The sequence below is a fragment of the Dufourea novaeangliae genome, unplaced genomic scaffold, assembly GCF_001272555.1.
Source record: "Dufourea novaeangliae isolate 0120121106 unplaced genomic scaffold, ASM127255v1 scaffold21, whole genome shotgun sequence".
In the NCBI taxonomy this organism is placed as follows: Eukaryota; Metazoa; Arthropoda; class Insecta; order Hymenoptera; family Halictidae; genus Dufourea; species Dufourea novaeangliae.
Window position 1 is genome coordinate 5597502 of NW_015373910.1, and position 23842 is coordinate 5621343.

A 23842-nucleotide genomic window follows, 5' to 3' on the forward strand; every position below is an offset into this window, starting at 1 on the left:
GTACGGGAGCACACAAGACAATCAAGGCCATCACCCCGGCCCGAGGAGCATCGTTCATAAATCCAGTCCCAACGCATTAATCAATTTAAGCCCGCAATTTCTATCGTCGTCGACGACAGCACAAAGTAAAGCTGCGACGGGGGAACGGGGCTGATTTAGCCCCGCGTAATTAATACTAACAACTGGTCCGTTCTAAGCGGTGTACGGCGGGGTTCGTAGTGCATATAACAACGAAGTACACCAGCGGATAACTCAAACGCGATGATGACTCTGACCGATGGGAAGGCAGCTCCTCTCCGGGGGCCTGGCGGCTGGCAGTAAATGCAAACGACTTGACCCGGGGCTGAAGATCGAACGAAGACAAGACACGTACCGCCCATCCTCTCTCTTCCTAGGAATAACTACCGAGTGTCTACTCGTGATGGTGCGCACGAGTGCATAAGCTGCACAAAGGAACTGTGCAAGATAGTAGGAAGGGGGTTGGTGTACGCCTGCAAATTCAATTACTCCCTCCCAACCATTTAGCGATGGGATCGAGACGCCACGCGGCTCCTCTGACCATCGACCAGGTCCAAAATTTTCAGTGACCACCTTTGAACTTCGTCTGATCACGACACTTTGTCGTTGACTTGTTAAAACAGAAATTAATGATACATGAAAAAAAAATTTTAATCCAATAAAAGGCAAAACTTTCGTTAGAATAGAAAGTAGTTCAAAGCATACATTCAAGTGGACATATTCTGTGGTGCGTTCATGATTTTGTACTGTTCTTCTCTATGTCATGGAAGCTCAAATACTGTTTTGTTAAAGGATTTTATACTAAAGAAATATCCACCAATCCCTCGTGTCGATCTGGATAAGGTACTATACATCCCCAGACCCATCGAGGAGAAATTCACGGCCCGTTCGAAGAAAAATAGCACTGCCGGTTTTTCCTGCGGTCGAAATGACATCTTACTTTCTTCCGATTCCACCGCGTCAACCATCCGCCGGAATCATTTCTCAAGGAAGAGTGCTGAGGTTTCGCGAAAATTCTGCCGTGCAGAACGAGAAACCCATAACTTCCGATATCGTCAATATAGCACCGTGGGTAATGACGGATCGTGTGTTCAGAGTACACGAATAATTCGTGACCGATGTAAACAGCCTCGTGTTACATTCTTTGTGAACCTAAGAATAGCTGTAAAATTTCTATTGATTCAGCCAAATGTGCTCGAGTCAAACGAACCTCTCTATTTCAAGATGAATGATTTCGAAATATTTAAACAAGTCACAGCAACACTGTAAATAACGAAGAATCATATGGGCTCGGTTGTAAGTTCGATAATGGGGGGAAAAAGGACAAAGACTGGAGGGAGAAGAAGAATCACGAAACCACCACATTTTTATGCTGCTCCGTAGGGTAAACAGCCCTGAACAACCAAATTTTCGACTGGTTCGACGAAATTTCGATGTTTGCCCGGGACTAGTCTGCATACCAAACAACGATTGAGATTCGCATCTCGCCGCGAAAACCCTCGGACCTTTTTTCTTTCTTCAAGGAGAGACCTTCCCTCCCCTCCTGCTACCTTCTGTACGCTCCACATGAGGTGCGCGGATTTTATTGCGATCTAATCTCTCGGACATTATTTCCTCGCCCTTAACGGCGAAGCGTTTTACCGACTCGAGCTTAAATTTCCAATTAACTTCGGCCCGTTCGCCGTCGTTCCCGCGGGAGCAGTTAAAACGTCAAATATATTCCAACAAGTCCTTAACTTTTCTACCAGATACAATCGAATCCCCCTAAAATCATTTAATATACACTCGGTAGACACTTAACGCCCGAGAATATTATAACAGTGATATCTACCTTGATATTTCAGAAAAAAAAATATATATATATATATATATACATATATATCTTCTAACACGTGCTGGTCGCGATTTAGAAATTTAATTGTCGGACGCATCGGAGTTGTATATTTCACGTTGGACCACCGTGAAGGCTAAATGATCAAATCTGCGCACTATATTCCGACACACCCCAATAAACAGATAACTGTCGTCACATAAATGGTACTATGGAAGATTAATTGCCACAAATCAGAATGACCATAATCATGGGCGTAGACGGAGGTGGCTGGGAGAGGCACTTGCTCCCTCTAGAATGAAAAAAGTGGCCTTTGCTCTACCCTTGAAGAAAAAAAATTGGACACCCCCAGAAGAGAAAAATATTACATTAATTAATATTTCGTATGTGAAAATAAATCTAAAATCCATTTAACCCGCTCACTGCATCTTTTTGGTATCTTGTACACAAAATTGTAGTCATTTTTTTTATAAAGAATGCGACTGCTCACAATAACACCGTCTCTAAACTATCGTAAATACAGCGATCCTCCCCCCCGATTGATAACTATGCTCATGGCCACAACCAACTCAAAAAGAAGAGCAGGTTAACCCATCTAATCCCCATTCAAGCCAGGGAGTAAAAAAAAAAAAGGATTCGCATATCGACGCTGGTAGCAGAATAAAATCGTGATTCCGATCTCGCTCGGGGGCTGATGGTCGCGCACAATCACATTTCGCGGTGTAATCTCTCGCACACAAGAGGACAGTGTGGATGGGGCAGGTATGGAAGGGCTAGGATACGCATCGCAGCCGTCTTTTTTACGACGGAACGTCCGTCGTCTTTCCATTTTTTGATGACGCCGCCTCTTAAAGTTTCGCACTAGGCGCGCAGGGATACGAGCAATTTAAATTTAATGCCGCTTTTACACCACCCCTTTCCCCCACTCCAATCCGGCCTTTTCTGCGCCCTTCACTCGTTCCCCATTCTCATACACACGCGCCTCGTTTCGCGCACGGTGTCCCGTCGAAACGGTGTCTCTCTCAATGCTTTGGCGATTTTTATCCGGAGATTGCGACTTCCAAGGGAGCAACCACGACCACCACATCTTTCGGCCTACTTTGAAGAGAAAGAAAAGGTATATATACGAGGAGGGAAACGCTGCCCGATCCATCTAGATAGTGTCGGCTGTGTCAACCACGGCCAACTCGCCTTGACCCGAAATTTTTATTCGTCTCGACCCCGCCTACTTCCAGCGACTCCCGGTTGTATGTATATGAGAACCAGCCCCTCGAGGTCGGGACCCCGGGGTCGCCAGGTGAAATTTCGAATCTGATGGAGAGATGAAAAAAAAAAAGGAAGGAAGAAATAGAAGCTTCGGATGAATGCTGTGGGGCAATGTCACTGTCTCTCCCCCCCCCCCCCCCCCCCCAAACGCTCGAGATGATACGTTTGGATGGGAGAAGAAAAAAGGGAGAAATAGGGGATGGATATTCTGGACTCTGCTTCATTATCGTTCACCCTTATAGAGACGTTGTGGATGTTAAGGACTAGTTTATTTCGATCCTCCTGTATGAGATAGTGTGAGATACTCGACGGTGTATTTATATTTTTGCAGGTATAGTCTCATTTACATACCGACTGTTGCACTGCAAAGTTAATTAAGCTCTGCTAGTAATAAATGACTACGAGTGAGTTTGTAATAAGGATAACCCTGTTCCTGAATGTTAAACGGAGCCACCATGTGCTCGCTAAAATTCCTGGAGCCTTTCGTAACGAAGGAAATGCACTGCTAGAGACAGTTAGGGAATACGTTATAACCTTAAGAAAAATAAAAGGACATTTATCAGAGGATCGAGACGGATCCCAGCGTGGCTCTACATCGCTGAACAATTCAGACCGCCGCCAACGTCAACTTCGAGGAACGAGTATTCGCCTTGAAGAGAAATTCTGTATTCAGTGGTGTCTCCTGGCGAGCTCGGAACAAGAAGCGAAATTTCCACCGGTGTTCACCTGTCTCTCGAACCGCACGATTACCCTATTAATAAATAACACGATGCAACCCCTGTATAGAGGCGACCATACGTTAGGTGAAACGATCGCGAAAACCATTTTCCTCGAATATCGGAGAGGAGAAACGATACGTTGACACGCGTGAAACGCGTTTCAACTAGGGTTCGCGATAAGCCCCCTTCTATTAAAATAATTTCGTACGCAACGACGCTGGGGGATCGGTTAATCGACGATATGCAAATCTCGATATCTGCGGCTCTCCTGGATATTGTGTAAACAGTGATTAAGCCTGGTTATAGCAGCGGTATCTGTTAACGTGATCGACGTTCTCGACGGGTTAATGACATCGTTTTTTATGCAGCAAGTAACGAGGGGGCCCGCCGTGATAATGGGAATTTAGAATAATTTATTTAATAACCAACGGATACATGATATAGTGTTGATGAAAATCTAGAGTGCACGAGGCTTCTATAGACTCTCGTTCCTGAATGGCAAGCGGAATATGGTTAATTATGCTGTCGATATTAATAATTACTGATCGTATGTTGATTATAGAGATGATATTGACACGACATCGACGCTGGTCCTGATTCTTTTTATTCTCTAGCTAAAGTATCGCTGAATGATGGAAACAGTGACAATAGGGATCGGAGTGTCAGATCACGATTAAGTCGTAGAGGTATTGTGTCGTTAAATATTGAATTGAGCATCCGTATTATATCACTAAGCGAGTTTCGACATAAATCAATAACTAGTCTCAAATAATTGTAATATTTTTGTCATTGTTATTGTACTTTTTTTTGTTTCATCACGTGTCCTTATTTATATTCACGTTATCTTTGTATCAATGGGCTTTTCCCGTTAAAATAAATATTATTATTATTATGATTTCTATATTCTTGTATAGTTCTTTCTCTAATTCTTCATGTATAGTCCTATAGAACCTTTGTTAAATTTTTCTTTACGTATTATTGTATATTTAAATTTTTCATGTATCCTCTACACTTCCGTATTCCTGTATATTGTACTAATGGGTTCCTAACCCGTGTATAAATAAATATAATTATTATTAACATTATTAGAATTTCGCAGATAGTACCGTGAAAATCTGGAGCAGCTCTCAACGATCCAAATATTAAGCAGAATCGAAATAGCCAGGAGGCGGCGAAAACGTCCCGTGAATAATCGAATCGTATATCTCGAACGCCAAAATAGTTCTGGCTCGTTCGAAATGAAAAACGGATCGGTAGGTACACACACGAGACCGTGAAAAATTCCTTCTCGTTGGAAGGAAAGCACGTGTCTAAACGTAGAAAATTAGTCATCGCGACGATTGTAAGTTGCCCCCGATTTTGTGAACACACCGGTTTCAGGAGGGCTGAACAACCGCTCTGTACACCCGTACGGTTGTTGAAACGTCCAATTTGCGTATCCAACGCGCGGAATATATGTATACTGTTCCCGCACACGCGGTGTGTTTTACCACACAATGAGCTACATAGAAACCACGGAAAAGAGGAATTTACGGTCGAATGAAATTTCCCGCCAATAGTTTTGCGGAAAAAATGTGGCTGAAAAAAAAGAAGGCATTTATGTCGCATCGAGTTCACGACTGCTGAATGATAATATCTTTTTTAAATAATACATCGTGCATTAGCGAATATTTTAAATTATAAAGAAGTATTTTCTATCTTGAAGTTCGCTACTATTTTGTTCAAATTCAATATTAACAAAAATCCACGATATTGACCAACCACTGGGACATTTACCGTATGATTATTACAGGATGGATTATTCTACTTGGGAGACACGATCTTCGACTATTTCCCGAGTCCATTTCATTCATTTCATTTTATTTCTATTCATCACTAGATCACCGATCGAGCCAGTGTATCAACTGGAAATTAACTGAGTAAAATCGAAAAGAATATTTTCGACAATTAACGACTCGGAAACGAAGCTTCGACCGCAATTTTGATATACCTGATTTTCACCTCAGTTTCCCATATAGAATCCACCCTGTAGAAATGTTCCGCATTTCCAACAACACTTTGTCTAGAATGGCGCACAGAAAAGGTATCCGTATTTCCATAATTCGAGGACCATTCTGTATATTTAATTATACCATTTACAGCGGTGTTTTTTACGTCAATTATAACCTGGTGAAGAATAATATTTTTTCGAGGCTAGTTACGAGAAATTCTGGCGAAGCGGACCGAAATTCTGATCTGAATTATTCACAAGGGTATACATATATCGCGTGACTACGAGAAAAAAAGAATTGACAGTCAAGTATTTTTTTCCCTACCTCTGGGCAGAGAGATTAAAAATGAGCCAGAGAGGTGGGAAGCGAGGAGAGGGGAGAGGCGCGAGGAAGTTTGAAATTTTCGAGAATTCCCGGCTTGTTCCGTCTGGTCATAACTATGCGGCAGCCCTCGTAGTCGAGGGGAATATTGGAATCCGTGCGAGGCCTGTAGGAGACATCGCAGACTCATGCATGCATATTCCATTTACTTCGCTGCTGCTCTTATTAACGTGGCGATCCCCCTCCGCCTCCTCGTCGTCTGACGTTTCACGTGTTGTATACATAATCGTCGGCCACTTTAGATTTTTCTCCGATTTTATTGGCAATTGTGCAGACAAACCGGTAACACTGAATCGTGTTATGCAACCATTCAATCGTTACTTATTCAATACGTTTTATTTGAAGGCTTGCATGGTCAGACAAACCTGTGGTAAATTCAATGGACCAATCGATGGAAAGAAACTACAGAGATGAAAGTGTGCACTGTTTTAATATTCTCATATGCAGAATACATCGTAATTAGAATGCTTGATCCCTAATTATTCACTGATATAATGACCTCTATGCTCTACTTTCTCGAGTTTTCGTTTATTCTCCACCTCCTGTATGTTTTCACGTTGTTACAGATGCATCCTATTAACCAGAAAGCTCTCTGTACTAGCGGTCTATTTGAATCGAATTATGAAACCTACTTTCATGACTGTTTCATACACGTTAATCGTTTTTATCAGCGTTATATATTTATTTATTTTTTATTTATTCATATACGGGTATAAAATTCTTTAGTACACAATCCAGTCAGAATTAGTCAATTGTAGGTAACAATCTGTTGTATATCTGGACCCTAGAGTGAGTCCACTTTTTTCGAAAAAAATAACATTTTCTTGACTCTTTCCGATGGTACAAATGATTTTCCCATTTTTTCTGCGGAGAACATCTCGAAATAGTAGAAAATAATTTATATCAAATAACAAGTGCTCGCTCGAAAGTTTCGAAAACTCCGGAGGGGAAAGAAGGAATTTTTTGTTCTGTCGAGGGGTCAAAAAATCACGAGCGAAAAAGTTCGTGTGTGCGGGGCCCGTATTTAGAGACCTCCACGGTTCACCGTTTCGAATCCGTGCACAGGCCATTACGGTAACGCTTCGCGTCGATAAGAAACACAGGGGAGGGAAACGGTCGTTTCTATCGTGGTCCAGCGGACCGTGAAGATAATGCACGGATACGTCAATACGTTAGAAAGTTGTCGGTAACGAGTGCTCGTTAAAAAATCGCGGGAAACTGACACAAGCGGATGGATCGTCGGACCATGTCAACCGTCAGATCCGCCGATTTTCGTGTATATCCGAAAGTGGTAATTGTAATTTCCGATTTACTTTCGTGCCCGGATAGTGATAATTATTCACAGTGCCGGGCGACGACGGTTCATTAATAGATACTCGTATTCCATGCGAACCAACTGGTCTGTTTTTCGCTAAGTGTCCACTTTCTAAATCGCTTCCGATGTCGGTTTAGAAAATGATCACGCGAGAACTGTCGAAAGTGGAAAGCAGAGGGTCGAATATATTCGTCGATAGGTGGAAAGTGCGGAACAATGAAGACAGTGTCGACTAGAACTATCAACAAAGAATTACTGAAACTTAGTACTATCAACATTAAATTCTCCAGATTTAAAACTATCGACAAATTATCGAAACTTAAAACTGTCAACGTCGAATTCTCCAAATTTGGAAGTAGTAATGAATTCTTCTGACATGGATTTGAGAACTCTTGAGATACTGTAACACTCGATTCATCCTAATTCTACTCATAAGAATGTGATTTGCTTGGATTATTAATGTTCAAATGAAAACCTCGAATAATTTCAAAAATGTCGCATGTCGGGCTCGTCAGCACGATCGCTCGAGGATTATCTTCTCAGTACAGATGAGAAGAGATGAAGACCTAACGGGTACGCAAGGCCTCGTCACCGCACGATGTAATGTAAATTTAATGTTGATATCGCCGCGCGAAGTTAAACGTGCAAGGAAGGCCTGGATGAAGCCCAAAAGTGGATGTAAAGAGCGCTGCATCGGGGGAACCGCTGCGAGTATTACCATTTTACGCAACACGGCTGCTTAACGACCTTCTAAACCGTGAAACGTATATGTTCTGCAAGGCGTATTCAAATTGTGCCGATAAATTTTAAAATACACACACACGAAGAAGAAGAATGTAAAGTAGCTTCAATACGAATTCGTTACTGTATCGGTATCGATAATGGAAACTTTTAGTAACACAAAACTACCAATTTGCACTTAATTGCAACGTTGTGCACATAGATAAAGAATGATTATATTCGTCGATGTAAGCTTTTTAGAAATAAATAAAGACAACGATACGTGACAGATAAAGCCAGAAATTAACTTTTCAGCTAGATAAGAAACTTAGGCATGATATTGAAGGAAATGTTGTTCGTAAGAAATTACTATTAGGTGAATTTCCTACAATTAAAAAACGAAGGATATCTTTATCAGTATGTTATCGATAAAAACGTTCACGAAAGACACATCGATTGTTTGACGTACAACATGGCTGCAGGATGTTCAATCGTTATCAGCAGTTCAAACTGTCCGTGTTGGAAATACATAAGACTCGTACTGATAAAATCGATAGTCGACAGTGGCAGCGACCTCGTAATTTATGTATCTTTCGTTCAAATGACGATAGAACAGTTGTATATTTTTGAGTAAATATTCGAAAAAAACCCTGCCCAATTACGAAAGAGACGAATGTTGAAAAGAAGAACCTGTAAATCAATCAAACGCATTATGTTTTCAATGACTGCATTTTTTTACAATAATCGAAGACACACTTGTTTCTCTTTTAAAAAAAATACCGAATTTTGTTAAAAAGTTTTTCAGGGAAATGCTTTATCGAGCGAAAACAGGGATTCCCCTTGCAAAACTTCGAAATCCGTTTCAACAGATGGTGTTCTCGTCGTTGGAAGCAACGCGACACGTGAATCCACTCTAGCAACAGTACGAACGACGACAGAAAGGGAAATGACTTTTTGACAACAGAGAAAACGGAAAACCGACTTCGGGGGAATTCTGTTATCGCGTAAGCTGAGATACGGGGGTTCCGATTCGAGCGTGGTCGTTGTGTGACAACGTGATCGGGGGGGACACAGAGAAGCAAAGTTCCACGATACACGAGAATGGTGATGGTTAATGTTATCGATTATTGTGAATGGAATTTTTGCAATAATGAACAAAAATGAACGACCATAACGGACCCTTGTTTAGAACGTTACACGCGAAGGGGCAGCGTCAGATGGCCTTATATCTTACATGACGATTATTGTTAAAGCTATATTTATTATGAAATATTTATCTAATTAATCGTCAAATAATTGATTTACATTTCAAATGGCATTATAATATATATCTATATATGTAACGTTTCAGTTAAAAGGCAAAGATTATCACAAACTGTTAAATGAGTGTATATACTTTATGTAAACATTGTGAACTTATCAGGAATATTTGAATGAGATAGTCAGAATGGGATCGGAACAAAGCTCTCAAGGCGGCACACAGGGTGCTAACGCCAATAGAACAAGAATTGCGCCATTAAGACGTGGTAAAAGTGTACCGAATCGTGAAAGGCTACCAGAGGACACACCACCTAGGTGCACCAGTCCTGGTGCCAGCATTTGTTCGGATTCTGACCTACCGTATATATCATACACAGTGAACAGACCCATTGGAGACTCACCAAAAATGACTAATAAACAATCACAGTTATACAGAGGCAAGAGTTTGGGTGCACAAGATATATCTAGACGTAAAAATAGCTTAGGCTCTAACAGTTACAGGTAAAACATGGTTTGTTCAAATTTTATAATAATTTATTTTATTCAACTAATGTATATGTAATTGTTCGTTGCAGAAAAACTACCTCTGATAAACTTCACAACATAGTAGTAGTGAAACCAGCTGCCGCAGACCGTACAGCTGACAAGGATCCAGATTTGGTTAGACTACAAAGTATCCCCATGTTCCTACCCATCATGCGTGGTACCCTCAATTTACCACCAGGTGTCAGGGACCCGGAAGTCCTGGAGAGGCTGGATCCGATCGGTCTTTTCAATCTATGCGCACGCTATCAGCATCACCTTAACACTAATGCTCAAATGATTGCTGGGGAACAGACTACTCTGTTTATCAATATTGAACCGGAAGTGACCAAGATTCTTTATATGGCAACCGAAAGGCAAAAGAAGTTCTCTAAATTTGCTGAACAACTGAGCAAAATACACGAGCTTAGCAAGCAACTGACTAAGTGTCATTCCCTTCTTAATCAGACACTAGAAAGTCTAGAGACATTGAACAATCTTTTACCAATTGAAGAGAGATTGGAACCGTTTGTATGGACTACTGGATAGAATGTCAAAGGTATGAAGAGGTAGAAGCTAAATTTGACCCAAAAGTACATTGCACTGGTGCTAACATAATTTGGGTCGACCTATTAGAATCTTTTTTTATTTCTATTTCCTTTCTTATTGTTCAGAGTAAATCTATTCTAATAACCCTTATCCAAAGACTTCTAGTACCAACACATGTATTGCACAGAGAACTCTTCTATGAAAACTTATACTATATACATCTATTTTTGTGTTAATCCGATGATTGTATAGTGAACAAAAAAAAGAATGTGATGTTTAATTTCACAAATACATACAATTTCCTATGAGCAAAAAATTGTACATTTTATTAAATAAAAAATATTTAACTTCAGTATTACAATAGAATGACTTTTAGCATCCTTGTCAACATGGGTAAATAATCAGCATAAGAAATGCAATATTGATGATTTACATACCCTAGTTGATGTCTGTAGATCTTTGTGCTTTTAGCCTCCTGTATGCTTCTATTACATCGTTCTGATCTTTCTCTAACTGTCTTCTTTCACCAACTGGCAGATTCTTACGTTTCCCTGACCTGTCTATGGAAGCTGACTTCTGAGAACCCACTTTGGTTTTCTCATTGTTTTTGAGTAATGAATGCAGAAGCAGGTCCCTTTTGCCAGGCTGTAATAAAAAAACACGAATGTTGTTCAATTTATATAGACAAAAAGAGACGAGAGCATAAACCTCAGAGAATACAAACCATTCCATTAGTAGTAGAATCGGCTGCCTTTGGCCTAGTGTTTATGTGAGGTGGTTCATGGGCAACTTCGCCAAATTCTACTTGGTCTTTAAGATTCTCAAAGTCATTTGTGTTCTCTTGTTTCTTCTTCTCTTTCTTCAGTCTCAACTTTTCCTTCCTCTTTTCACTTTTTGTCATCCTAATTTCATCTGCACCTCTCTTCTTTTTTTTCTTCCTAATATTTTTATGCTTCGCCCTTAACATTTCAATTGTATCCAACTCAGTTCTATTGCATTTTTCCAGTCCCTCAATTTTTCCCGTTTGAGGATTTCTATTTACTTGGACCCCATATTTTTTCTCAAATGCAGTTTCCTTGATGAAAGCATGGGTATCCCTGTCAACTCGATGCAAGAATCGTTCTTGACTTTCACCAGGCCTTTGTTGAAAAATAGGCACAACTTTGTCTGGTTTTGATTTTGGATGCAACGGCTTAGGAGTTTCTCCACCAACGGATATCAGGGCAGTCTTCTTCTTTTTCTTTTTCTTAACCTTAGTTATTTTTCCGGATTTCACTGCCTCTTTCAGTTTCACTACTTTCTCCAAACTTTTTGGTATCGCTTGTTCATCTACATCTTTTGGCGGCTCGTTTATCTTGGTCTCTAACCTATAATATCCGAATTACTAACCTATGTAAATAACTCGTGAATAAGATCTAATTAATGTAAAACTCACTCTGCCTGTCGTTTCGCATGCTGTTTAAAGGGATCTTTTATACCCCGATGCTTCTTGCCTGGAATTTTCCGACCCATTTTCCTCGGATAAACAACGGGACGAGACTCCCACCTCCCACGTGGATGCGAATCAGCCGCGAACAGCCGCCAATGTCGTCTGCTGACCACTACTGACAAACAAGAAACAGAGCAGCTGTTATTGTAGTATACTAAATATTTAAAATAAAATTGATTAAATGCAATTATATTCATTTAACATTTAAATATTTAAGCGTCACACAATTTCCTAATTAATTCATCGTCTCCAAGTTTGCTATGTAAACGGTTAAAAAAAGATTTATATTCGTTAAATTTTCCCGCCTAAAAAACGCGGGTGTAATGAAATCAATGGTCCATGTACAAGGAGAGCGTCTGATGTTAACGAACGGACGCATATATTTGCGAATAAATGAAAAATAAATGACCTATAAATATGTAAAATTATTCCCCATCAATCAAAGGTAAATAAAAGGCTATTTAAATAACTGTAATACAGAAATATATGTGTATACTTAAACGCGTTACTAGCAGAGACATCTAGAAATGTCCGACACATCGATACCAAAGGCATATTTGCAGTGATCAAGGAGGTTAGAGCACAATCTGGAACATTTGTACATCATTGCTATTTTTCATTTAAAATATTAAAATATTCACGACATAACGAGAGCACTAACCATTCAAGTTACTCCAATTTCGTTACCACATGTGTATCAAGGTTTATTTTCCAAATAGGTGCATCCACAAAGTGCAACGAAAACAACAATGAACTTAGCTCGGTCAATTGTTAAAAATCAATCGTGCAATTGTCGGAAAATATATTCCATGTATAGGAGGTGCGTCCACGATGAACAGGGAACACCATCATCCGATGGGATGAATAAAAAAGAAAAGAACATTGAAAATTCCTGTTCGATAGACGACATGTCAGAGCCAACGAATTGTTGCATGTCTGGATGCGCGAATTGTGTGTGGATTCAGTATGCGGAAAAGTTGAGCGACACGCTTGAAAAGAGCGACGCGAATCTACAAAAATTAATTATCGAAAAAGTGCAAGACCCTAATATGAAAGCGTTCCTCAAGATGGAACTAAGGTGGAGGAATCTCATTAAGTAAATAAATAATAGAAAGTTTATCATGTAAATTGTATATATGTACAATAAATATTGTTAAGTTGTGTATAATAAAAAATAAAAATTAACTAAGTGAATTGTTTTTCTTTAACCTTTGATACCCTTTACAGTTTTTGAAACACTTCCAAGTGCTACGATCAGGTGACAACATATATCGCATACAAACTGTATTTTTTTAACGAAGTCTATAAGTGAAATGAATACGTCGCGAAGACTTCTCAATTTTATCATTTGAACGTTTAAACGCTCCAATCCTTAAAATTGTTAAGAAATACTAATATTCCGTGCCAACTACATATTCTTCGGTTTGCAAATATGTATATGTTCCCGCCAAATTAATTCTTCGATACTGTATCGGTAACGTCGGGTATTGACGATAAAATGGTAAATGGGGTTCTTGGACCCCAAAAAATCTGATTACGATTATATGTACATTGGATTTTAAATCGAATTATTATATCCCATCTGTCCTTACACCTCGTCTGTGGCATTATTTATGTAATATATTTTATCTAAAGCATGTTGGAACCAAAGTAGCGTCGCCTTTGATCTACGTTTCCTCCTCGTAGATGGCAGTACTTACACGGCAACACTTCAACGCTGCTCTTTAATTAATTAATTAAAATTCTCATTAATTCAAATAAAACAATATACACGTATACACGTAATTCCTATCTAAGAATCTATCATACTGGACACATTGAATATGTTTGTACTCTTTGAACAATTAGTTTCAATTTCATTCAATCTCTGTTGTTCAAATGATTCAGAGGAAATAGATACCAAATGTCACCAACTTCAATTACCAAGTAAAAAGATACTCGCTGATTTCAGTTACACAACCGGATGAAATTATAGCGTGAATTATGAATCACACCACTTACTGCTGTATTTTCATGTGAATTAAGAAAACTAGCAAACATAAAACAACAATAGTTTACAAGAAATCTTATGTACATTGCGAAGTCAATTTCATTCCGAGCTTCTAGATCTACAGAATAGATTTACCCTTCAATGATCCAAGGATCTATGTCGTGTTCTCCTAGTATCTTCTCATCAAATCTATATTCCCAAATTTAAATACTGATAATCGATTACAACGGTAAATCTGAACAGAAAAAAACCCCCATTACCAAAATGTTCCGAAGTTCCCAAGCAGACGCGATAACCGACCGCGTTCCACACGCGTACTTACTTCTTCTTTGCGCACGGTTTACATTACGCGCTCGCTTATTTACATTTACATACATATGTATAAAGCCACTTGTGCCGCTTACGCCAGTCGGGAGAATGTGTGGCACGTACTTCGTGTACAAACGTGTGTTGGCGATCGAGGAGGCGTACGTACCCGGCTCGTTTCACTATTTATGCTGCCGGTGACACATAAATCGGTGAAAAAAAATCAACAAGATAGAGAGGGGAACAGAAAGAGATAGAAGAAAGAAAGAAAGAAATTACGCCTATTTCATCGGCTCGAGCAAAAATCAATTGAACGTCGTCACACCTCATGTCGATCATTTTCTCTCTCGAGAAGGATCTTCGAAATTTTCAGCCTCCACAATACAACCTTCGATCCTTCTTGAATACACTACACACAAACTATAGAAGATAAATTTCATAGATAATACACTGCGTGGTATAATTACAAAACCAGCCTAAAATTTTCTAATATATTGTGGTTAAAATAAAAACGAACCACTTTTCTTCTAGAGAACAGAATTTATTCTTTTATAGCGAAACATTATTTTTTAACACGATTTCAGACTTGGCATAATTGGTTCGTTTTTATTTTAACCAGAATACATAAGAATTGAACATTTTTTGGTGGTTTTATACACAGTGTATTCCATCGTCGAGCTTATATCAGCAACAGAAAATCGTATGGCTCCACTTCTATCAGACTCTCCGATCGTATGTCTGTGATTGTCAGAAACAACGCCGCAGGTCACATTCACTTTCGAGATATTGCCGTTTAAAGTTCTGAACGCCAATTTTTCTTATTATCAATATTTCCTTGTTTTTTCTTTTTACGTAATAATAAATGTTTCTTGTAAAATAAAGCTTACATACATATATTTTTATCATTCGTATGTAGTAGGGTACTATATAAAATTTTCTAAAATTCTACCACTTGTCGTTTTTCCTCGCAACCATAGATGTCTCTCCTCGAACGGGCAGAAAAACCGTGCAGCAATAGTATGTATATTTCATAATCGCGAATACAAAAAAAAATTTCCTGTCGAAAAACACCACACGGGTCGGGGCCTAGTAGCGGTTCTACCATCATAATCTTATCTCTGTCCCTGCCCACATGTCAAGTCTACTTTACACTCGTGCTCGCACAGGCACACACACGTGTTCGTTATTTAACACACAGAAATTCATTTCCATATGTACACGAGTGTCGATGAAGTCGCGTTTTTCCTCGCACACATACACTTTCCACAAGATCGTTGAGTATACACACGTGCACCTTTCCGTACCGTACACTCGTGTATAACACAGTTTCTATGCAACGCACACACGTACACAGGATATAACGCAGAGAGACATGTGCCCACGTAGCCGTTAGTACACGTTCATCGGCCCCGTCGGTGTGCGTGGATTATTTTCGCTTATGCCGCCGCGGCGCACGCAATCTCAGAAGTGGTTCTCCCGTTGACAGGTTTCGAGCGAGTTTTCGCCGGTCTCTACGATCGTGAAACCGCGCCACGACGTGAACCAACGCCGATTTGGCGAACGTTCCAAGATCTTCGAAGCTGCAGATCGAGTAAACGGAAGAAGAAGGTGTGATTCTGTCGTGTGTGTGTGTGTGTGTGTGTGTGCGATGGTAGATAACGCGAGGAAGGAACCATTGAATTCTTATGCAATAGACGACGAAGACAACGATCAAGGTGTTCGACTGTTTGGATGGGCGTCGATCGTGACATGTTCCTCGATCGTTAAAACGGTGTGCGTCAAGGAAACGGAAGAACGCTTGCTGGTCACGGTGAATTATGAATGATACCCGTAACGAAGAGGATCCTGGACTGATAGAAATAGCGTGGAATCCACGAACGGAAACCGAGAGGACCGGAGGTGCACGCTTGCCGGCTTTGTTCGGCGCCGAACGATACGATCTCGGACGGGGAACCGCGGAAAATCGAGGATTGTGGACGATCTTCCGGTGGTACCTTGGTTTAAGGAAGAATTATATGGTTCTATTTGACGTTGCACTCGTGATATAGAGAGTTTGAAGTCGGAGTATCGATTGAAGAGAAGTGTAGATCGTGAATTGGATCGATGCTGAACGATGGAAATCTGTTTGTTCGGTGGTTTAATATTAGAACTACTGAGGATAAATGGACAGCTGTTTTTAGTGGACCAATAAACATGACGAACATTCCGGTGGTCCCTTGTTTAAGGAGGAATTATATGGTTCTACTTAACGTTGCACTCGTGATATAGAGAGTTTGAAGTTGGAGTATCGATTGAAGGGAAGTGTAGATCGTGAATTGGTTTTCTTTTGGGGATCGATGCTGAACGATGGAAATCTGTTTGTTCGGTGGTTTAATATTAGAACTACCGAAGGTAAATGTACAGCTGTTTCTATTGGACCAATAAACATGACGAACCTTCCGGTGAGCCCTTGTTTAAGGAGAAATTATATGATTCTACTTGACGTCGAACTCGTGATATAGAGAGTTTGAAGTCGGAGTACCGATCGAAGAGAAGTGTAGATCATGAATTGGTTTTCTTTTGCTCGGTGGTTTAACACTGGAATTTGCTGATTTACTGATCATATTAACAATAAATTAACTAATTCGTTCACTTTCATATAAAAGTTATAGAAGATCTGAGAAAAGTGTCTTCTTGTAACGTTTTAAAAGTGTACTGACCAGTCATTTTGATTGCTTCGGTTGATTTAATAGTAATATTTTCTGGAAGACTACTCTGTTGCATAAAAGAGTCTACAAGAAGGTTTGAGGAATACGTTTGCAGTACAGACGGGGAAATCAAACGGAAAAGGAAGTGTCGAGCCGCAAGGAAGATCCGTGTCGAATAGATCGCGGTTTTAATGAGAATCTCGTCGATAAGGGCGCGAGGCTACGTAGGACTGCGGAAATCTCGGTCACCATGCGCGGCCCTCGCGGAAAATTGATAACGATGACGAAACGGTACGAGAATAAACGATAGAATGTGCGTTCGCACGAGAAATCGTACGGACGGTGTGGTGCCGTGGACGTGGCCGTGGAACTTGGAATGCTCGCGTGAATTTAAACGTAATCTTCGATTTGCATTGCAAACGAAGGGACTATGTTCCAGTGACGAAACGATTTTACATTTTTCTGTTATTTTTTACGGGACGTATTAGATACCAATGGTGCGGTGCTGGTCGATCGGTTCTATGTACGTAATCTGGTCCCACCGTTGGTTGCTGCGGGTCCGATAGAAAGTTCGAACGACACTGGCTACGGTGCTTGAACAGACGGAAACAACGGTTCTATTTGTAAAACAAAAGGAACCGAACACGAGTGCGTCTAAATCCGTGGACACGGAAGGGAATTGGCTACAAGTGGTGCGCGAACCATTGGAAATCGTAAATTCGTCTGACGTCGTACAACAGAAAGCGGTGAACGCTTGTGTCTTCGAGGAACGTTTAAGCTGCGTAAGCTACACCAACTGGGAATACTGTTGCTGAATTTATAGCACCCCCTCGACAGCTTGTGTGTATTCGAAGGTCTGAGAGTGGTGCTCGGAATAATTGGAGTTATTCGAAGGTTTCAGGCGAAGTGGATCGACCGATCAGGATGGCCGGTTGACAACTAAAAGGAAATTGTCTGTTTCTGTTGTCTAAAGAGTGATGTTTTAGCAACATACCGTGGTGTATCTATAAATACGAGAACGTGGCGACGAGACAACAGGCGGGGGGCGCGGGAACAAGAATATACGAATATCGTTCAACGAGATGCTCATGACCGAAAAAGGTTCTCTCAGGAAAGTAGGAACCAACGAGGATCTGGACCTCTGCACTACGACCGGAAACAGCATTCTACCATTGCACGAGTTACTCGTGAACTCGACCGTTCCTGCGGCCGCGGTTGCAGTAAAACTGAGCGAGGACTCCACGGACGAAGCCGGTAGGAGCAACGGGGATAAAAGACGTGGTATTCTTAGCAATTTCCAGAGAGTGGACGACGAAACGTGATCGGTGGACTGTGGGTGTTTATAGAAATTTAGAATTTTAGACGTTAATTTATAAACATAAAAATCGGGCAGAAATTTAGTTCTTGTACCGAATGTCTTGAGGGTAACAAAAGTATTCGCGCACCCTTAAAACAGAACAACTTTGTTAAAATTGCTCCAAGTCACTTGAGTTCTGTTAAGTTAAGAACATTCTAATGATGTACAAAAAAAATTTGAAAAAACTGCAATTGGTCGGAATCGCGAAGAAAATAGTGTAGGTCGCTTTTACAGCTTTTTAATCTGAGATTATGATAACAATTTAGTAAACACATGTCGAAGATTTTTGTTAATTATATAAGAAAATAGGCGTTGAAAACAAATTTATTCTCCTTGAATCATATTATACTAGCCAAAAACAATTTCGATCGAACAGGTAGCAGTTGAATAATCTAAGCTGATCACGTTTCGTGGTCCACCCTCTATGCCCGTGTTATGAATGTTTGCATTGTGTCGTTTTCACCGTTCTTTCGGTATTGGAAGGGTAATTTTGCAGGAATTTATTTTAAGGCTATTTTCTAACGAATAATTACCATTATCTTTTTGAGCACGCATACCGCTCGATTATGATAAGAAGAACAAAAGAGTCGGGACAAGGCATCGGAATGTATGTGTATCATGACCGTGTGATATTTTACTAAACTTTCGTTACACTAAGAATGGCACCCAGTTTAGCGGAATTAAGTGAGGCTCGGTGTCCTGAACTTGGACTAGTTTCCAACGGACTCGTTCTTTAATTAAAAATCTAAGGGGCACTTCGACGGTCTGTAATTTACTTTTTAACATCCGCGCCCGACACTTAATCACCACTTAATGCACGCTCGATAAGTCGATACAGATACAGATAGTTGGTTAACGTGTTCTATACTTATTGCAAATGGTCAATTTTCGCCTGACCGATAGCGGAAATATAAAACCAGGAATACTTTTGAAGACACGATTTAGTGTTCCCCGGTTTCCTGATTGGAAGTCTGACAGAAAAAAACGCTGTAAGGACGTCGATTTTGGCAGAAATATGAACATGTTCGTGGTAATAAATGCATTGTAAGTACTTTATGTACTCTAAAACATTTTCATTTCTTCTTAAGTTATATGGAAAATCCGTATCATTATTGTCTTAATCGATAGTATAACGGAAAATAGATCAAGGATCCTTTTCATGGTGACATCATTATATTTTTCTAGTATTCTCCAGAATATTCAAAGAAAGAGTAAATAATCTAGACAAGAGAGAAAAATTTTGTTAATTTTAATTTAACACGTGTAGTCAATCTTCCTCACATAATCCACAATATAACAGAAAATAGATCAAGGATTCTTTTCAGAATGAGATCACTATATTTTCTTAGTATTTCCCACAATATTTGAGAAAAGAGAAAAGAATCCAACGAGGTATCGACGTTGTAAAATAAGACCCGCGAACAGAAGGTTTCTCTGTTGAATGTTTTGAAAAGATCCCATTGAGACGATCGCCAGGTGGATCCTCGCGGGGTATCGCGATAATTCCGTCAATGGCGCCGCGAGACCGTCATCCGGCGCCGTCAAAAAACACGTACTCGACGTCGCCGTGAAAATTGGACCATAATACCAACAGCAGGCCGCGACCCCCGCGAAAATAGCGACGCCTCCGTTCCCGTTTCCCTTGCCGCGATCGGCAGAAATCTTCTCTTTCGGGACAAGAATAGAACCGCCTAATTGCGGAAGACGCCTGCTGCGTGTACCAGGGATTCCACGACGCCCGGCGTCGCTTCTGTCTGCGTGATAGAGACCTTTACGTTTCACCGGAACCGCTTGTTAACGCTTCCTCCGTTCATTCTTCCCCTCGTTTTAACAGACAACGCGTTGTTTTTCGAGACAGAAAAATATCCAACGCAACTTCATCGTAATAAATCGCAATATTTATACGGATTGTCCCCAAAATCGTCATACAACCAATCGGATGGTGGTATAATAAAACATAAATCCGAAAAAAGAATAAATTTTGTTTATTTAAGATTTCGAATTCGAGAAAATCGTATTTGAAAATTAATCTGAAACACGTGTATTCGTCATGGTAGTAAGTAGAAACGGAAGGTTATGAACAGACATTCTAGTCGGGGCGTATTGAAGTGCACGCCAATCGATTATCTCGAAAATGAAGCCATGAAAATTTTTTCATAGAAGACTGATTATTAAACTTATTATACTACTTCTTCATAGAAGTCACTATCGTTTCCTAAGTGATTAAATTTCACAATGAATGAATTCAAAAACGATTGAAAAACCAAAGCGGTCATTGGATTGCTAAAAGTAGTTACAACTACGACACTTTCCACACTTGAACTTAATCGAGCTGCCTACATTATTTCCAAATAAACGTCCTGAAAATTCAGGTTCATGAGAATTCGTGAATCAAAGCTGTATAATTTAACGCTGCCAACTTTCCAATTGTCTCTGCTGTTTATCTGGTAAAAATAGAGATTTTCGAAACCACACATATAGTAGCCATCCACGTGTACTCAGATTTCCACAAAAGATCCTCAGAAACTGAAAATTAGCTGATCGAAACACACATTTCCCGACGAAACCATCCATCATCCGGCGTGATCCAACCGCCATTGATCGCGACACGAACTGGGTGCATCCAACGTAGGACACAGTCCAATGATCTATTCGGGCCGTCGTGGAGTTCTGTCAACGAAGGCTCCATCTCTACGCGAATCAGCCGAATCTGGCCGATCGTGTGCGAACGTTGCCAACCTGGCGTGGAAACACAAAAGGGAAATCGTTGGCCAAGGGTCGAAATTGGATCGCTTCAGTGTCCGTCGAGCCTCTGTGCTCGCTAAACGAGCACCGTTGCAATTAACAAAACCCTCTATCCCACCGTTCTCTGATCCCGCTGCAACATCTCGACATATTCCGCGCGCTGCCTTGGAATCTTTTTTCAAACGATTTCACCGGGTGACGCGACGTTTTTATAAATAGTCCCAGAAAGTGCGTAAAAACACAGTGACCAACGCGGTCAAACGAAGTTATCCCCCCGTTAGAGATCTGTGATTTCGTCTAAGGAAGAATATCATCTTCAGCAACTTCCACAAAGATTGTTCTCCAAGAAGATCAAAGTGTCTAGGTATAGTGTGGTTGTTGGTTGTGAAGGGGTGTTACGCAAAATTCTACTCCCGATACGAGGGAAACAGAGAATACACGAGTGACAGTGTTTGTGTGATGGTGGTGGTTCGACGAAAAATCACGGTGTCATCAGAAATCATAAGTGTACGTGGTTCAGTGCAGGATGATCGTGGAACGGTGAATCTTATTGTGGATCGATCACGATCATTCGACGGTGAACACGCGGCGGTAGGATCGTCGATAAACGGATGTGGTGCAAACGTTTGATCTGGATTTTCCAGTGGCTCTGGACACGCTGCGACATTTGGCTCTGACCTAAGATGCGTTCCCTTTATTCGGTTCCCGCGTGTTACCAGCGGCACCGCTAGAAGCGTACGGCCTCGGGCGTGAAAGCTTAAACTTAGACCGCGAAATACCGGTTGCAAGTCGAACCGAAATAACGCGACGAGTTTCTAAAGGGAGTCGCGAATCATCGAACCACCGCAACGTGTGACCGGTTCGAATGAATTTCGTTTATTTTTTCTATTCGAATTAGTAATATATTAGTAGTATAGAATATATTGTATTGGCGCAGCACGAGTCCACGTGTGTCATTCGATTCGCGAGCATTTATTTTTACGATCTCGACGCGACAGACGAACCTGTGCTTTTGATTGATTCGCGAACGATGATGATTCATACGACGTGGTCACGTTGGAATTAAAGGTTGTCTTTGAGACGCGAAGCGATAGGACGTTGTTGGGTCTGCGAACGACTCCAAAGTTCCGCGGAATATGGGAACAAGATGAAACGAATGGATGGATCGACGTCGAAGACCCTGTCGCCGAGCTCTTCAGGGTCAGGGAAAGTCCATTTGGGCGATGGAATGGCGTTATCCGGTTTGAAAAGGGCGCTCTCCCAAGTGTCAATGTTGGTCATGAAGGCAACCACTTCCGGCGAAACGGCGTGGAGAGAGGAATTGCAAAAGTATGCCCGTTATTTTCAACATTTTTCATTGCATAAACCAAAGGAATCCTCGATCGTTTGAATTAGTAATAATATTATTAATCCTACGTCAGTCCATTTTTTTACATGAAAGTATAAAGATAAATTGCAGAATCGTAAGTACATATCTACAGTAAATCCTCGATAAGTGGTTGACGATTCCTCGGCACTGAACATTAAATATTTTTAAAGACCGAATAAACGGGGATAAATACAATCATATAATATGTATGTATTTTTTCTTTTCTTATTTTACAATTCAATTTAAATATTTTATTTAAAAAATACTTTTGTCAAATCCCGAGCGAAAACTCGATTTAGGCAACTGAAACAAGCGTAAAGAGTTCGAAGGGTTTCAGAAGAAGAGAGATGAGATAATGATGAACAGATAATAAGGATAACCTTATGTACAAAAAAAAGAAGAAATTAAACACATGTTTTACTAATTTCGACATAGGTATGTTATTCGATAACGAACCAATGTGATTAGACAGACGTTGACCTTCACGAGATTACGATTTCATTCAGAATCACGCTTCGACGATTGGACGCTTCACAAATCGTGGAGTGTTTGCGGAAATAGTTCGAAACGATACCAATCTGTTCTCCAATCCCAGAGTTGAAGATGCAGATGGAGGAATCAAGACAATTCCGAACACTAGATCGAGTTTAATGCTCGTTTGATCCCACGGATGGCATTCTTTAACCCTTTAACGTCCAGAGCGTCAAATTAATATCTAACTTTTGTCAGCAAAAATCCATAATTTCATCGATGTCAAACAAATCTCCATATTCTCAGTTGAGAAATTCGATTATTCCCTCCAAAATAAATAAAAAAAAATAAATCTGTCTAGTATCGATATTTTGAACTTCAAAATAATAAAATACAACATATATATATATTAGTCTCATAAATTTTAAATAACAATTTAAGGGTCTAAGAATTAAATGATTAAACAACAATTTCTCAATCTCTGTACGATTCATGTTATTAGCTTTATTGCGGCTAGTTATCATAATCACAAGTCACTTTCTCGTCCCCGCTCTGAATCGCTCTGGCGTTTCGCTGTTCGCGTGGGCCGGGCCTTTCGAAATCTTGTGCAAAGCGTGTTTCCTAACCGGTGGTTCGACTAATCAATTAACCGTAGAACATTTACAGATCTCACGAACGTTTCCTCGGCTCGTTAGAGCGGTTACGATTTCTATGGACGAATTGTACGCAGCTTGGAACTCGATAATTAACGAGTCGTAATCGTACTTGGAAGATAAAGTGTCTCGTTTCGTTGAAGAGAAAGGTGAGAAAAGTGAATTGAACCGAATTGCTTTCGATGGATATCGAACTATATTAT

At 40.4% G+C, this 23842-nt stretch overlaps 4 protein-coding genes across 4 annotated transcripts in view; 3 read left to right on the forward strand and 1 right to left on the reverse strand.

The window, feature by feature from the left end:
* Nucleotides 1-9600: 9600 nt before the first annotated feature.
* On the forward strand, nt 9601-10788 carry LOC107194050 (loss of heterozygosity 12 chromosomal region 1 protein homolog). The gene is made up of 2 exons (XM_015583615.1): nt 9601-10002; nt 10077-10788. The coding sequence occupies exons 1-2, from the start codon at nt 9689-9691 to the stop codon at nt 10570-10572; spliced, it is 810 nt and encodes a 269-aa protein (XP_015439101.1). The 5' UTR covers nt 9601-9688; the 3' UTR covers nt 10573-10788.
* A 222-nt stretch (nt 10789-11010) lies between these two features.
* LOC107194049 (coiled-coil domain-containing protein 137) lies at nt 11011-12149 on the reverse strand. The gene is made up of 3 exons (XM_015583614.1): nt 12008-12149; nt 11297-11939; nt 11011-11217 (listed from the first exon to the last, which is right to left on the reverse strand). Exons 1-3 carry the CDS (start codon nt 12082-12084, stop codon nt 11011-11013), a joined length of 927 nt encoding a protein of 308 aa, XP_015439100.1. The 5' UTR covers nt 12085-12149.
* Nucleotides 12150-12605: 456 nt separating this feature from the next.
* Nucleotides 12606-13161, forward strand: LOC107194142 (oxidoreductase-like domain-containing protein 1). The gene is made up of 2 exons (XM_015583707.1): nt 12606-12635; nt 12781-13161. The coding sequence occupies exon 2, from the start codon at nt 12811-12813 to the stop codon at nt 13159-13161; it is 351 nt and encodes a 116-aa protein (XP_015439193.1). The 5' UTR covers nt 12606-12635; nt 12781-12810.
* Nucleotides 13162-18126: 4965 nt separating this feature from the next.
* LOC107194169 overlaps nt 18127-23842 on the forward strand; it is a 29624-nt gene continuing 23908 nt past the window's right edge. Inside the window, exon 1 of the mRNA XM_015583739.1 lies at nt 18127-18348. Coding sequence (XP_015439225.1) covers nt 18127-18348 — 222 coding nt within the window. The remainder of the gene's footprint in view (nt 18349-23842) is intronic.